The 12,888-nt window shown below is 41.2% G+C and overlaps 1 protein-coding gene and 1 long non-coding RNA gene across 3 annotated transcripts in view; one reads left to right on the top strand and one right to left on the bottom strand.

The window, feature by feature from the left end:
• The window catches only part of PGM5 (phosphoglucomutase 5), a 186,644-nt gene extending 176,307 nt beyond the window's left edge, over positions 1–10,337 (bottom strand). The window contains exon 1 of the mRNA XM_023213229.2: positions 9,698–10,337. Within this exon, the coding sequence (XP_023068997.2) occupies positions 9,698–9,958 (261 nt within the window). The 5' untranslated portion in view covers positions 9,959–10,337. The remainder of the gene's footprint in view (positions 1–9,697) is intronic.
• Positions 9,234–11,825, top strand: LOC111543329. 2 transcript variants are annotated; one of them, XR_002731818.2, is made up of 3 exons: positions 9,234–9,369; positions 10,657–10,713; positions 11,393–11,825. It is a non-coding gene; the product is annotated as an uncharacterized LOC111543329 (long non-coding RNA). The 2 variants fall into 2 exon arrangements; XR_002731817.2 differs by lacking the exon at positions 10,657–10,713 and having other exon boundaries at positions 9,234–9,489; positions 11,393–11,801.
• Positions 11,826–12,888: the final 1,063 nt, after the last annotated feature.

The raw sequence follows: 12,888 nt of genomic DNA, 5'->3' as shown, positions 1-12,888 counted from the left end.
CAAAAATGTGTGCTGGGACGGGGAGGAGATCACACGTTCAGCAGTCACCAGCTCAGCCTTAGCTAGCAGCATGGAGAAATGCCAAAAGTCAAGAGGAAGCTGCACCAAAGCAACTGTGATCACCACATCAGCAGGCGCCTTCTGGTTAGTAAAGCTACTGGGACTAAAACACACACACGAACTCATCCTTCTTTTATTTTAATCAGAGCAAAATATTTTTATAATAATTGTATTATATGAATAAATAAAATAATTCATAATGCTGTAACCCATCATCACATTCAGTCCTCCCAACAACCCTAGAAGATATTTAGACAAGTATTATTACTTTTCCTATTTTTATAGATGAGGAAATAAACCCCAGGAGGTGACTTCCCCACGGTCATGTAAGTTGCAAACAATAGTATCATGATTCAAATCCAAAGCTGCTCCCTTTGTCTTTATTATTGTTTTAATTTTGAAGGTAATGCAAATGCATATATGATCTTTTAAATCCAGAGATGTATATGGAATAGACAGGAAAAGGGACTCTCCTTCCCCATCCTACACTCCCTCCACCCAAGCGATACCCACTGTTGACTGGAGTATGTTTTTCTAATCCTATTTTCTATGCCTACATAATATAGAGAAAAGCAGGATTACATTACACACAATATTCCTGTCATTGCTGTTTTTCACTAACAAGCTATCATTCACATCTTTTTCATACTACATATAAATTTACATCCTTTATTTTAGTGGTGTATATTGTGTGGTTGTGTCATAAATTATGTACCTGTTCTCTGTTGAACATATAGATTTTTTTTCTGAGTTTTTCCTTAGCAAAATGCTGCAGTGAGTACCCTTGTACATAGAAGTTTGTACATTTGTTCTAGAAAAATCTACAATATAGATTCTTAGATTAAAAGATTCCTGGGTTATTAAAACAACTACTCTATTAATTTAGATATATACTTCCCAATTGCCTGGCCAAAAAGTTGTATCAATTTAACTTCTATGAACAGTATACAAACATGACAATTTTCCAACACCTACACCTACTCTGGGTAATTTCATCCTTTTCTACAAATTGGTGGATTGTTTGAATTTATATTTCTCTGGTTATTAATAAGGTTGGCCACCTGTTCATGTGTTATTATTGATGATATTTGTATTGAATTGTTTGAATTTTCTTGATTTGGAAAACCTTTTTACATGTCATAGATATTAAATATTTGTTGTAAAGCTCTCCTTCCAGTATTTTGTATGTGTTTTGTCAAGTAGAATAAATTCTTGTCCTCTGATTTCAGATTCCTTTCTCTTTCCATTAGAAATCCCTAAATGTAAAACTGGATATTGGTAGCTAAAACCCAGGATGTTTACTAGAGAAAAACAATACAAAGGCAACAATTAAATATATTTATACAAAATACCTACTAGTCCAAACTTAAAAAGAGAAAGTAAAAGTCAAATGCTTCCATGACTTCAGACTAAGAAAAAGAACTTTTGAGGTTGAATGTTCCTGAAACTTTTCTTTTCATACAACTACAGACATGACTCCAAAAGTTGATGTCACTAAAAATGTAAGATATGAAAGATATTTGAAGACTCAGAGAAGGTGGATTTTCATTTTAATGAGTCACATATATATTCTAGATATCCTCTTATTTGTAACTAAGAGAGTCAAATCAGATGAAAGAATCTAAAAATGTCCCTTTGACTGTGGTAAGTAGAAGTAGTGGAGGCGTATTGGCCAAACCTTGAGTATTTGTGAATTAACTCTTAAGGCTATAGGCTGACACAGGCCATTGAAGCCCTAGCTTTTTATCTTTAATTTTAAAATCCCTGAACAATTTATACTAATTTTTCTTGTCCATTATTTCCAAATAATCTTGTTTAAATGCTATTACAGTGCTTGTTCATGTTACTGTTGTCTAACAGAAGGGTATCCGAGGCCTTAAAACTGAGAGAGTTAGGATTAATGACTCCAGTACCTATGCTTGGACTTCTCCAAAAGTGAGTTCCAACTTCTTGTCCTCAAGTCTGTATAGAAACTAGCAAACTTCCAGAGTTCACAAAAGGCTCAAAGAGAACAGATGTTTTATAGAAAATTCTTAGAGCAAGTTTCACGCATAATGTTGCTGATGTGTGTCTGCCTTTTCAATAAACATCGCTGTGCTTTATCACAAGATTTAATAAAGCAGCTTAGTTAAAAATGCCATCTGGGTCTCTGGACACATTAAACAAAGCTTAAAATAACCACTCCAGCAACTGGGAGGACCCAGCTGTTCTCACAACCTCTCCCACTCCTTCTACTTCCCCATAAAAAGAGTGAATGAAGACCACAGACTAAAAGCATCCAGAATGAACTGACACAAACAGGGAGATAGATGGAGCCAAGAGCTCTGGTAAGTTTGCTGTTGTTCACATAATAGATTTGCTAATTCCACAACTTGGGGATGGGGATTCAGAAAGGGAAGCAGAAAGAGGGAAGAGAGAATCATGGAAGGGCTCATTCAAGTTTTCTAATGTATCACAAACCTGTCCTCCCTAATGTCTGGACTATAGTAGCCCATTCCACTCACCTATTCTGTAGTGAAGTCCAGTAGAAAATACAAAGCAATCACCATCCAGTTCTTTCTCCCTTCTAGAGATGAGATATTAGCCACCCAATCCCAGACTCTCAGATCCATTCCAGGAAAGAAGCCCTAGGTATTGAAGTACAGGTTCTCCTCCCTCCTTTCTTCTACCCTTCCTCCTTCTCTCCCTCCCCGAGCCACCACCACATCCCACTTTGCTCCACTTCCAAATCTTTGTTGCTTGGTTTGGGGGCCATGCCAAGATTTGTTTCCCAGATAGTTCTAGTAAACGCCAAACCAAGTATATTCTCATTCTTTAGAGCAACCAGCTCTTCATGGGCAACTGGAATCAAATACAACCTGCACAAACATCTATCCGGAGGACAATCCAAGGCTCCGACTGAGCCAGCCTTCTGCATACCACTGTATTTCAACTTCCTATTCACAAGACACTGAGACATTCTTGAATTCTGCAAGGTGCACTGCATGTTAATACATTGCTGCTCATCATGTGGCCAATATAGGGCATGACTAGTCAACAAATTTTCTCTTGGCTAAAACTTGCAACAAAACTGTAAGTTGTTTACCAAGGGGCTCACTACAGGTTATATTCAATACATACAGTCAAATCATAATTATCTGAGGTATATTCAGTTGACCATATGCCTTTATATTTCAGTAAAAGTTCTTTACATTTCCCAGTGCTATCGATGTTACAAAATGCTTTCATATGCAGTGCTTCATCTGATTCCCAGGATAATTAAATGATGCTGTCATACCTGATTTTTAGATAAGGAAATAAGTGGTTTCTGGGTATTTCAAGAGGCTAATGCATCTGGCCCTCCAACTTGTATGTGTAAACCAAAAACAAAATTCCAAGGCCCTTCAACCATCTGAATGGACTTTGACTCTTTTGGTCAATATATGGCAGAGCTAGGAAAAGAAGGTGAGTCTTCCAGCTGCTGATACAGGGTTTTTTCTGCCATACTCCATTACCTCCAAGGCTAAAGTCAAAAGACCGTGTGGTTATCACAAGAAAAAAAATCTGGTTTGGATTTCCCAAATGTGTATGTAGTGTTTGGTGATTTATGTTAATTTAACCTATTGTTCTTTTGGGTTGTAACAGTCAGACTCCATTTTTGAAAACAAAACAGAATCGATTTTAAATGCTAAATTCTTGATCGTTGCTGTCTAGTATGGTAGCTACTAACCGCTTATGGTTATTTGCATTTCTATTTTAATTAAGTAAAATGCAAAATTCAGTTCTTCGGTTGCTCTAGCCACATTTCAAGTGTTCAGTAGTCACATATGGCTAGTGGCCGGGACAATGCAGATTATAGAACAGTTTCATCATCAGAGAAACATCTATTGAACTGTGGTATTACAAAATGTCATCTCCAGAGAAAGAAGACTTGTAGAAAAGGTCAAAAACAACTGGGCGCAGTGGCTCACAACTGTAATCCCAGAATTTTGGGAGGCCAAGGCAGGCAGATCCCTTGAGGTCAGGAGTTCAAGACCAGCCTGGCCAACATGGTGAAACCCCGTCTCTAGGAAAAATACAAAAAATTAGCTAGGTGTGATGGCGCACGCCTGTAACCCCAGCTACTCAGGAGGCTGAGGTGAGAGAATCGCTGGAACCCGGGAGGTGGAGGTTGCAGTGAGCCAAGATCGTGCCACTGCACTCCAGCCTGGGTGACAGAGCAAGACTCCATCTCAAAAAGAAAAAAGAAAGAAAAGAAAATGTCAGAAACATCTTGAGGCAGGCACAGTGCTGTCATCTGTCCAATATTGAAGGTGATTTAAGAATAAGAAAGAAGAGAAGAAGAGGAAAAGAAGTTGCCTTAGGTGTACCCACCCAGAAAAGGACAAAGGCATTCCTGTAGTCATTGTGTTGTATTTTAGCTCTTAAACTTTTTAAGAGATTAGAGTAATTTGATACACAGAAGATCTAAACCGCTGAAGAGGCTCTGAAGCAGATAAAAATAGAAAGAAAATAAAAAACTAATTAGTTACCAACTAAGCTTAACCACAATTCATTTAAACTATACTATTTACTCTTTACATGATCGGTTTTTCTTTTGCTCTATAGTATGACATAGTTTATATTTTTAAAGGGGAATTAAAATATTTCTGGAAATTTTTAAATGTAAGTTCACATGGCCACACAAAAACTATAGAAACAGATAAAAACTATCTTCTCATTTATTCCCTAATCCGTTCAAATTAAATATAAAAATCCAAGCATCCACAGTGATATTTTAAAAAGCAAAAGTGAGACAAAACAAAATTCATTTGTCACCTGTGAAGGTGGTTAACTCACCAAATCTTCACTCCAAACACCAGTAATTTTGAAAAGACAGAAATAAACATATGTTCTGCCTTTCCAGAAGGAACTATGTTTCAGGGTAGCCAAATAACCCAGTTGTGAAGAAAATGATCTGCTTATAGAAAAATGCCAGCTCAAACATGTAGACAGAGAATTAGAAATTCACCATTTTGAAACGCCTAATGAAATACTCATCTCAAGCAAGGATCATTAATAAATGCTAAAACAATCAAGTAGATATTGATACTGAATGTAACTGAATATACATAGTACAAAGTTCACGTCACAGACTACTGACTTGACCCAAGGGGGAAAATAATGGAGGAGATAGGCAGTGACCACCCTAACCTTGTGATCATCTCAGCATCACTAATGATGGGATATGAATACACATTATTGCCTATGAAGTATTCTTTAAAAAAAGAAGTTGAACCTGAATCTAACTAAACCTTGCAATGGGTTGAATATGTATGTCTTCCCAAAATTAATATGTTGAAATCCTAACCCCAAAGGTGCTGCTATTAGAAGGTGGGGCCTTTAGGGGGTCATTAGGTCATAAGGACAGAGCCCTCATGATTGGAATTAGTGCCCTTATAAAAGAGGTCCCAGAGAGCTAGTTAGTCTCTCCCACTATGTGAGGGCCCAGCAGGAAGGCTAATCTATGAACCAGAAAGTTGGTCCTATCCAGATACCAAAACTGCAGATGCCTTGATCTTGAACTTGCTAGTCTCTAGAACTGTGAGAAATAAATTTCTGTTGTTTATAAGTCATCCAGTTTTTGGTATTTTGTTATAGCAGGCCTAAAAGCCTTTAGAACTAACTTCCAGTTAACCAGAAAAACAGAAAACAGAGTGAAAAGTTAAATGACACCATAAAAAGCAACCAGAAAATTCCAGAAGGGGAAATATTCTACAGGACAACTGACTAGTTTTTCAACAAGTCAATTTCATTAAATAAATATATAAACAAAGAGTGAGGGTACTTTCTTGGTTAAAAAAGTATTGAGCTAAATAATCAAATGCAATGTGTGTCCCTTGATTAGAAGAAACGAATTTGAACAAACCAGCCACAAAAGATATTTCAGGGAGACCAAGCTAGAAGGATCACTTGAGGCCGGAAGTTCGAGACCAGCTTGGGCAACGTAGTGAGACCTCCATCTCTACAAAAACAATCAATTAGCCGGGCGTGGTGGTGTGCACCTATAGTCTTAGCTAGTCAGGAGGCTGAGGCAGGAGGATCGCTTGAGCCCAGGAGTCTGAGGCTGCAATGAGCTATGATTGTGTCACTGCACTTCAGGCAGTGTGAAAGAGCAAGACTTTGTCTCAAAAACTAAAAGGACAATTCATAATAACTGAGGAAATCTGAATGTGGACTGGGTAACAAATGACATAAAAAAACGATTTTTTATTTTGTTTGAAAAGATGATATTGTAACTATACAGGAAAATCTTCTTAGTTTTTAGAAATCTGTACTAAAGATTTAGGGGCAAAATGTCATTTTCTTTCATATTTTCAAAGACAAGCAAAAAATAATCATGACACAAATATAGCAAAATGTTTATAATCTATGTTCTATGTTTGTCTATGAGTGCCATTAATCTCATCTCTCTGCTGTTCTGAAAGTTTGAAAATTTCAGTTTTATACAGTTTTATAATTTTTTTACATCCCATAATTTTATAATAAATTTTTTAAAGTTTGAAGCAAATCAACAACTATAGCTTCAAAAATATCCTAAGCCACAATAAACATTGAACAGGGTATATTCCTCCCACTTTCTAAAAAAGTTGGCCCAGGAAGGAGTATGAGAGCTGCCATAGCTCTCCCAAGGCTCATTATTCTCCATCACTCCTTGGGAAATCCCAAAATAAATTTTTTTAAAAATTGTTTATGTTTTTTGATTCTACAATTTTATAATAAAATTTTATAATGTTTTTAATTGTATATTTTAATTTATAAAAATTTTTATACATGTTTATGTTTGAAATGTCTATTTCAAACTTTATAAGATATTAAAATGTAAGTAATATAGTTCATCATTTTAGAAATTCCATGTTTTTCTTCTCCTCCAGCAATTACATAATCAAAGAGTAACTATAGTTTTTCATAGAACATTGCTTTGTAGGCTGGGCACAGTGGTTCATGACACTTTAGGAGGACAAGGCAGGCAGATCTCTTGAGATCAGGAGTTTGAGACTAGACTGGGCAACACAGAGAAACCCTATCACTGGTAAAAACACAAAAATCAGCTGTGCGTGGTAGCGTGCACCTATAGCCCCAGCTACTCAGGAGGCTGAGGTGGGAAGATCACCTGAACCTGGGGAGGTCAAGGCTACAGTGAGCCAAGACTGTGCCACTGCACTCCAGCCTGGGCAACAAAACGAGACCCTGTCTCAAAAAAATAATGAAATTTAATTTAAAAAAATTGCTTTGTAAAATTAACTTTTTCAATCAAAACCAAGATTTTTCAGATACAAAGAATGCAGCCCACTGGTCAGATTTATCAGTTCAAAGAAAATAAATTCTAGTTTTCTATTTTTCTAGCCTATTTTTGACTATCCAATAGGATATCAAAAAAGATCAAAGCATTTGGAATACAAGTTCAGTACTCCTGAGTCTAACTCAACGTGCCAAATCAGGAGACAAGCACATTCTTATCAATTTTCAATCATTCAAGACCAATTTTCTTTACAATTATCCAGTTATTTTAGACCGTCTTTCTCCTGAAGCCAGCCTTATGGCTATTCATTTCACTTTAGCGTAAGACCCCAAGAAGGAGAACAAAATGAGGAAAAGATTGGTTAAAATTGGCTGTTTGAAATTCTGAAATATGTCCACCATTCCCTTCACCCATGCCCACCCCTCTTAGAAGTAGTACTTTCAGATTATTTAAGACTTGATGCTTCTATGTGGATTTTAATTTGTCATCTGTCCTTTATAACAGCTAGTAGGTTAAATGTGACTCTATTTTAAGCATAATTGACCTATGCTAATTATCTGCTAAAATAAATTTCACTCTTAGAGTTAATAAAGTGTGTTTGTCATAGAACACCCATTGAAGTAAGACACTGAGGAGTCCTTGTGGTAAAGTGGGCCAAGAAATAAGACATAAATTTTCCCATGCAGATCAACAACTGTAGCTTCAAAAATATCCTGACACACAAGTATTGGACAGGCCATGTTTCTCTCACTCCCTAAAAAAATTGGCTGGGGAAGGAGTATGAGAGCTCCCATAGCTCATTATTCTCCATCACTCCATGGGAACAGCCTTGTCAGAAAAGAGTGAAAACCATTTGTCAACCTCTCTTCAACTCCCTGATTCTAGCCAACCTTCATCAATCCCAAGTGAGCAGCCAGAGAGAAATACAAACCCCGTATCTCCAGCATCATTGTCTGCTGGAGTCAAAAATCACAATTCCACCACCCACCCCAACACCACTGGCCCTGTTTCTCCCAATTGTTTTTTATTATGTTTTTTAAAAAATCCTCTTTCCCCATCCCTGCGACACTGAGGAAGAGGAATTATAGTAGATAAATACGAAGCATGGAGATCCTTTAAAAATGTTTTAAATAATAAATGAGAAAATGAAAAGGAGAGGGTTGGAAGGAAGGAGAAAATTCAAATGCCAGGGAATTGTTCAATTTTGCTTTTAAATATGTTAACACTCATTTATTCATCTGCAAGAGACTTTCCATTAAAGAAAAATTCTATGAGTGTGGGTCTGGTTGCATGAATAAGGATGAAATTACTTTTTTAGACAATGTTTTCCGCAGATAATTCAGAGACCTCTGAAATTAGGTATCCCTCCTGTAGAGGTCCTTGAGATGCTGCCGGACTTGGGAAAGAGGAAACTGGGATATGGGGCTATACCAAAAGGTGCTTCTAGTTACAGGACAGTGAGGAAAGGGGCAGTGGGAGAAAAATCCGAAGTCTGAGAATCTGGATTGCAAAAGAAGACTACTGAGGTCGTGGGAGAAGGGAGAGGAAACAAGGATGCAAACCGAAAGAGGAAGAGGCATGAAATGTTGTCAAATGCCAAAAGGCATTTGGAGAAAAGTTGGGAATTGCATTAAGAAAACCACTGCAAATCTCATTTCAGACCATTTAGAAACATGCCTCCTGGGAACTGCGAGCTCAGGCTGTTTAACATCAAACAAATTGATCCACTCCATCCCTACCCTAATTAAATAAATCATTCAATAATTCCACCGGGTTAAATAACCAAAATATTAAAAACCTTCAGGGCTCACTCTTGCCAAATAAGTCAGGGATGGTGTGTGTGTATGTATGTGTGTGTTCTGAGACACCACTACTGTTAAATAAGCAGAGCTAAGATTTAGGGGATTGGGAGATTATTGCAAAAAGGGCATGGGCCAGGGGGACTTTGTTGGGAGCCTGCGAAAGAAGATTGTGTGGGGACGGTGGGCAGTGAACGTGCTGGGAACAATATGGAAAACCCGGAATTGCCTTGGAAACGACAGGGCCGGGCAAGACAATGTCCCAAAGAAAAATGAGCAGGTGCGGGATGTGGCCAGAGTCGGAGAAGAGACCGGGGCGCCCGGAGTGGCTCCAGGAACGACGGAGACCCCTCAAGGTTTTTGGGGGCGGTGGGTACTAATAGAACGCGGCGTCCGGGATGCGCCAGGGAGGCTGCGAGTGCCCCGGGGGTGGGGCACTGGAGGGTGAGGAAGCCGGAGTGAGGCAGCGGAGCCGGGCGGGGGCCTCCCAACTGGGCCCGGAGGCAGTCGGGGGACATGGGCTAGGAGAGCGCATGGCGGCCGCGCAGCGGGAAGCGAGGGGCATCCGGTCACTCACCCCGTTGGCCGCGGCCATCTGCACCACGATCTCGATGGCCGTCCTGCTAAAGTACCTGCCGTCGCTGCCCACCACCATGGTGCAGCCCTGGCGGTCGCGCAGGTCGATGGACGACAGCACGCTCTGGATGAAGTTGGGCAGGTAGTTGCGCTGGCCCTCGAAGAGGCCAGTGGGTCGCCGCAGACCCCCGCCGCCGGCCGGCCGCTGGTCCTCGTAGGGTGCGGTGGGCACCGTCAGCACCGGGATGGGACTCCCCTCCATGGCGCCTCCTGGCCGGTCTTGCTGCGGCTCCCTGAGCCCAAGGGAATCTGCAGCCTGCCAGGGGGGCCCTCACCAGCCTGGCTGCGCCCGCCCCTCCTCTCCGCGAGGCCGCTCACTGACTCCCTTGGCAGAGTTTGCTTCTGCCTTCCTATAAAGTTTTCTCCCGCCCACCTTCTCTGCTGCCAGACCGCCCGAGGTGCCCTCAGTTTCTTCCCAAGTTGGACTCACTTTCGGGGTGTCCCAAAAGCCCGATTCCAGGGCCTGCTAGCCCGACCCCGGTGACGCCTCCACCCGCGCCTGGCCCCAGCCTTCCCCCGCTATCGCCGCCCTCCGGGGCACACCCTCCGCCAGAAAACAGCCGGCGGGAAGGCGAGACTTTGGGCAGTCCGGGTTCCGCTCGCGCGCCCGGCCCCTCTCCAGGTCTCCCTGGGAGTGCGCAGCCTATACGCACCAGTTTCTCTTCAGAACAAGGACAGGGAGGGAGCTGGGAGGGGGCTGAAACCTTTTGCCATCAGCGAACAGCCCCAGCCAAAAATAACCCTGGAAAGGCGAGCCGAGAATGGTTATCTCCTGCCAGCGCTGAAATCGGAGGCTGGGCGCTGCGTGTGGGGTGTGTGTGTGTGTGTGTGTGTGTGTGTACCCTCCCACCACGACCATTTGTTGAAGGGAATCACCACTGTCAGACTTCAATCCAACAGGACCCACTGGAGCCATCCACACTTTCCCCAGCGTCTTCCAAAACAGCACACTTTCCGGTATGGACAATTCTTTTTCTTTTTTTTTCTCACTTGTTTGTTTGTTGTGGTGGTTGCAACAGCAGCAACACAGACGACACGTATTTCCCTATTCTTCCCGCCCTTCTCACCCTCCCTACCCAGCTCCTGCTTTAGAAACAGGCTTGTCCTACCCTGTATTTGTCCACACTGTCTGGACTCTTAACTGAATTAATCGTTTTCAATAGGAGGGGGCTAAAACCCTTATTAATGTCCTACCAGGAGTGAACGAATAAAACCAAGTTAAAAGTGAACTGGGTACCAGGTACTGTGCTAGGTTCCTTTGCATGTATCCTTTCATTCTGCTGGAGCTAAAGATTTTCTGCCTCCTCTCCATAAAACTCACCAAAACTCCAAAACCAGGAAATTCTCCATAGAAAATAGGAGTGAAGAGAGAAAAGACTAACAGGATAAAACCCAAAGCAGGAAGAAAGTTCTATCTCCCATTTCTCTCAAAGAATTTTTGGACCCACCAAGGCTACCATCCTGAAATATCCTGCAGCTTCTCCTTCCCCAAAGATTGTCCACTTCCTGAGAGTACGGCTGACTCGCCGCAGGGTCATAAAGTGTTTGGTCACAGTAAGACAACTGTGAGTAATAACACACATTGTATACCGTTTTGCAATTGATAAAAGGCTTTGCATCTGTTTTTTCTTTGCAGGCTGAAGAAAAGAAGAATGGTATTCATGCAGTTCCCATTTTACAGATGAAAACAAGAGGACTTTTTCTGTGAAGTCAAAAAAGTGGTTACAATGGTACTTTCAGCCTGTGGGAATTATATATCCCCCCTCCCCTTTTTATTAATAACATTGAAATGTGATGGGGAAAACACTGAAGCTGTCAGTTGAAACTGGCTGGGACTTTTTAGCCATTCTCTTCAACATAAAGAATGGGTGTTTTTGGAGGGGGTGAGAGGAATGGAGAAATGTTGTCAAAGAGTACAATGTTTTAGTTGAGACAGGAAGAATACATTTTGTTGAGATCTACAGCACAGCATGGTTACTGTAGTTAACAGTGAAGCATTATATATTTCAAAATTGCTAAGACAGTAAATTTCAAATGTTCTCACCACAAAAAAATAGGTTTTGAGGTGACTATATTAATTCTCTGGATTTAATTATTCTACATGTATACATAAATCATAACATCACATTTATACCCCCATAAATACATACAATTTTAATTTGTCAATTAACTTGTTTTAAAAAGAATGGTATGGCAAGTCGGGGGAGGTTGTTTTTGGTTTTGTTTTTCCTCTAGTCTCCACTCAGTCTCCAACATCCCATCCCCCATAAAGTTCCTGTCATCCAGCTGGAGTGCAGTGGCACAATCATGGCTCACTGCACCTTCTCCCTATTGGACTCAAGCGATCTTCCCGCCTACAGGTACATCCCACGACGCCCAACTAATTTTTGTAGTTTTTGTAGACATGGGGTTTCACTATGTTGCCTAGGCTGGTCTCAAACTCCTCAGCTCAAGCAATCTACCCGCTTTGGCCTCCCACAGTGCTGGGATTACAGGTGTGAGCCACCAAGCCCAACCCATAAAGTTCCAAATTTTTTATCTCCCTGGGAGTGCACAGCCTACACACACCAGTTTCTCTTTAGAACATACTTGAGGGTCTTGGTTTAGCACCCAACAGACAGAACCTGAATACTTCTAGGGATCTGTGCACATCTCTGTGGTGTGGGGTTTTTCAGATCTCTTTCTAATGACATTTTATTTTGCAAAGCAGGACAGTTTCATTCCCAGAAGAGCAGGTATGGTAAGTCCTTTGTTCCAGCAACGAAGACAATGATTCAACCCCTAAGCCTCAGAGATGCCCAGAAACCCTCCAGGCCTCCATCTCTCTGCTCCTAGCACCTGCCTCTCTGTTGACATCAACAGCATTCTCAGCTCTCACAGCCCAGCTCCTTCCACAGACCCAGGGACTAGGCATCAGCATCTCAGACTAGATTTTAGAGAATTACCATTCAAGAGGCAATCTTCTTCCCTTGGTTCAAATTTCAAGGTTCTCAAAGACAGGAACAGGGTTAGAATGAGGCAATATGCCCCACCGTATAGCCAGAGAGAACCTCACAGTGAAAAGGAAAAAAATTCTTCCCAAGTAAGGGGGTGCTGATCCCTGGAGGGAGGAGAGATGGGCAACCACACAGT

Source organism: Piliocolobus tephrosceles, chromosome 14 (genome assembly GCF_002776525.5).
Source record: "Piliocolobus tephrosceles isolate RC106 chromosome 14, ASM277652v3, whole genome shotgun sequence".
Classification (NCBI taxonomy): Eukaryota; Metazoa; Chordata; class Mammalia; order Primates; family Cercopithecidae; genus Piliocolobus; species Piliocolobus tephrosceles.
Note: the sequence above shows the minus strand (reverse complement) of the source record. Positions and strands in the feature narration are given on the sequence as shown.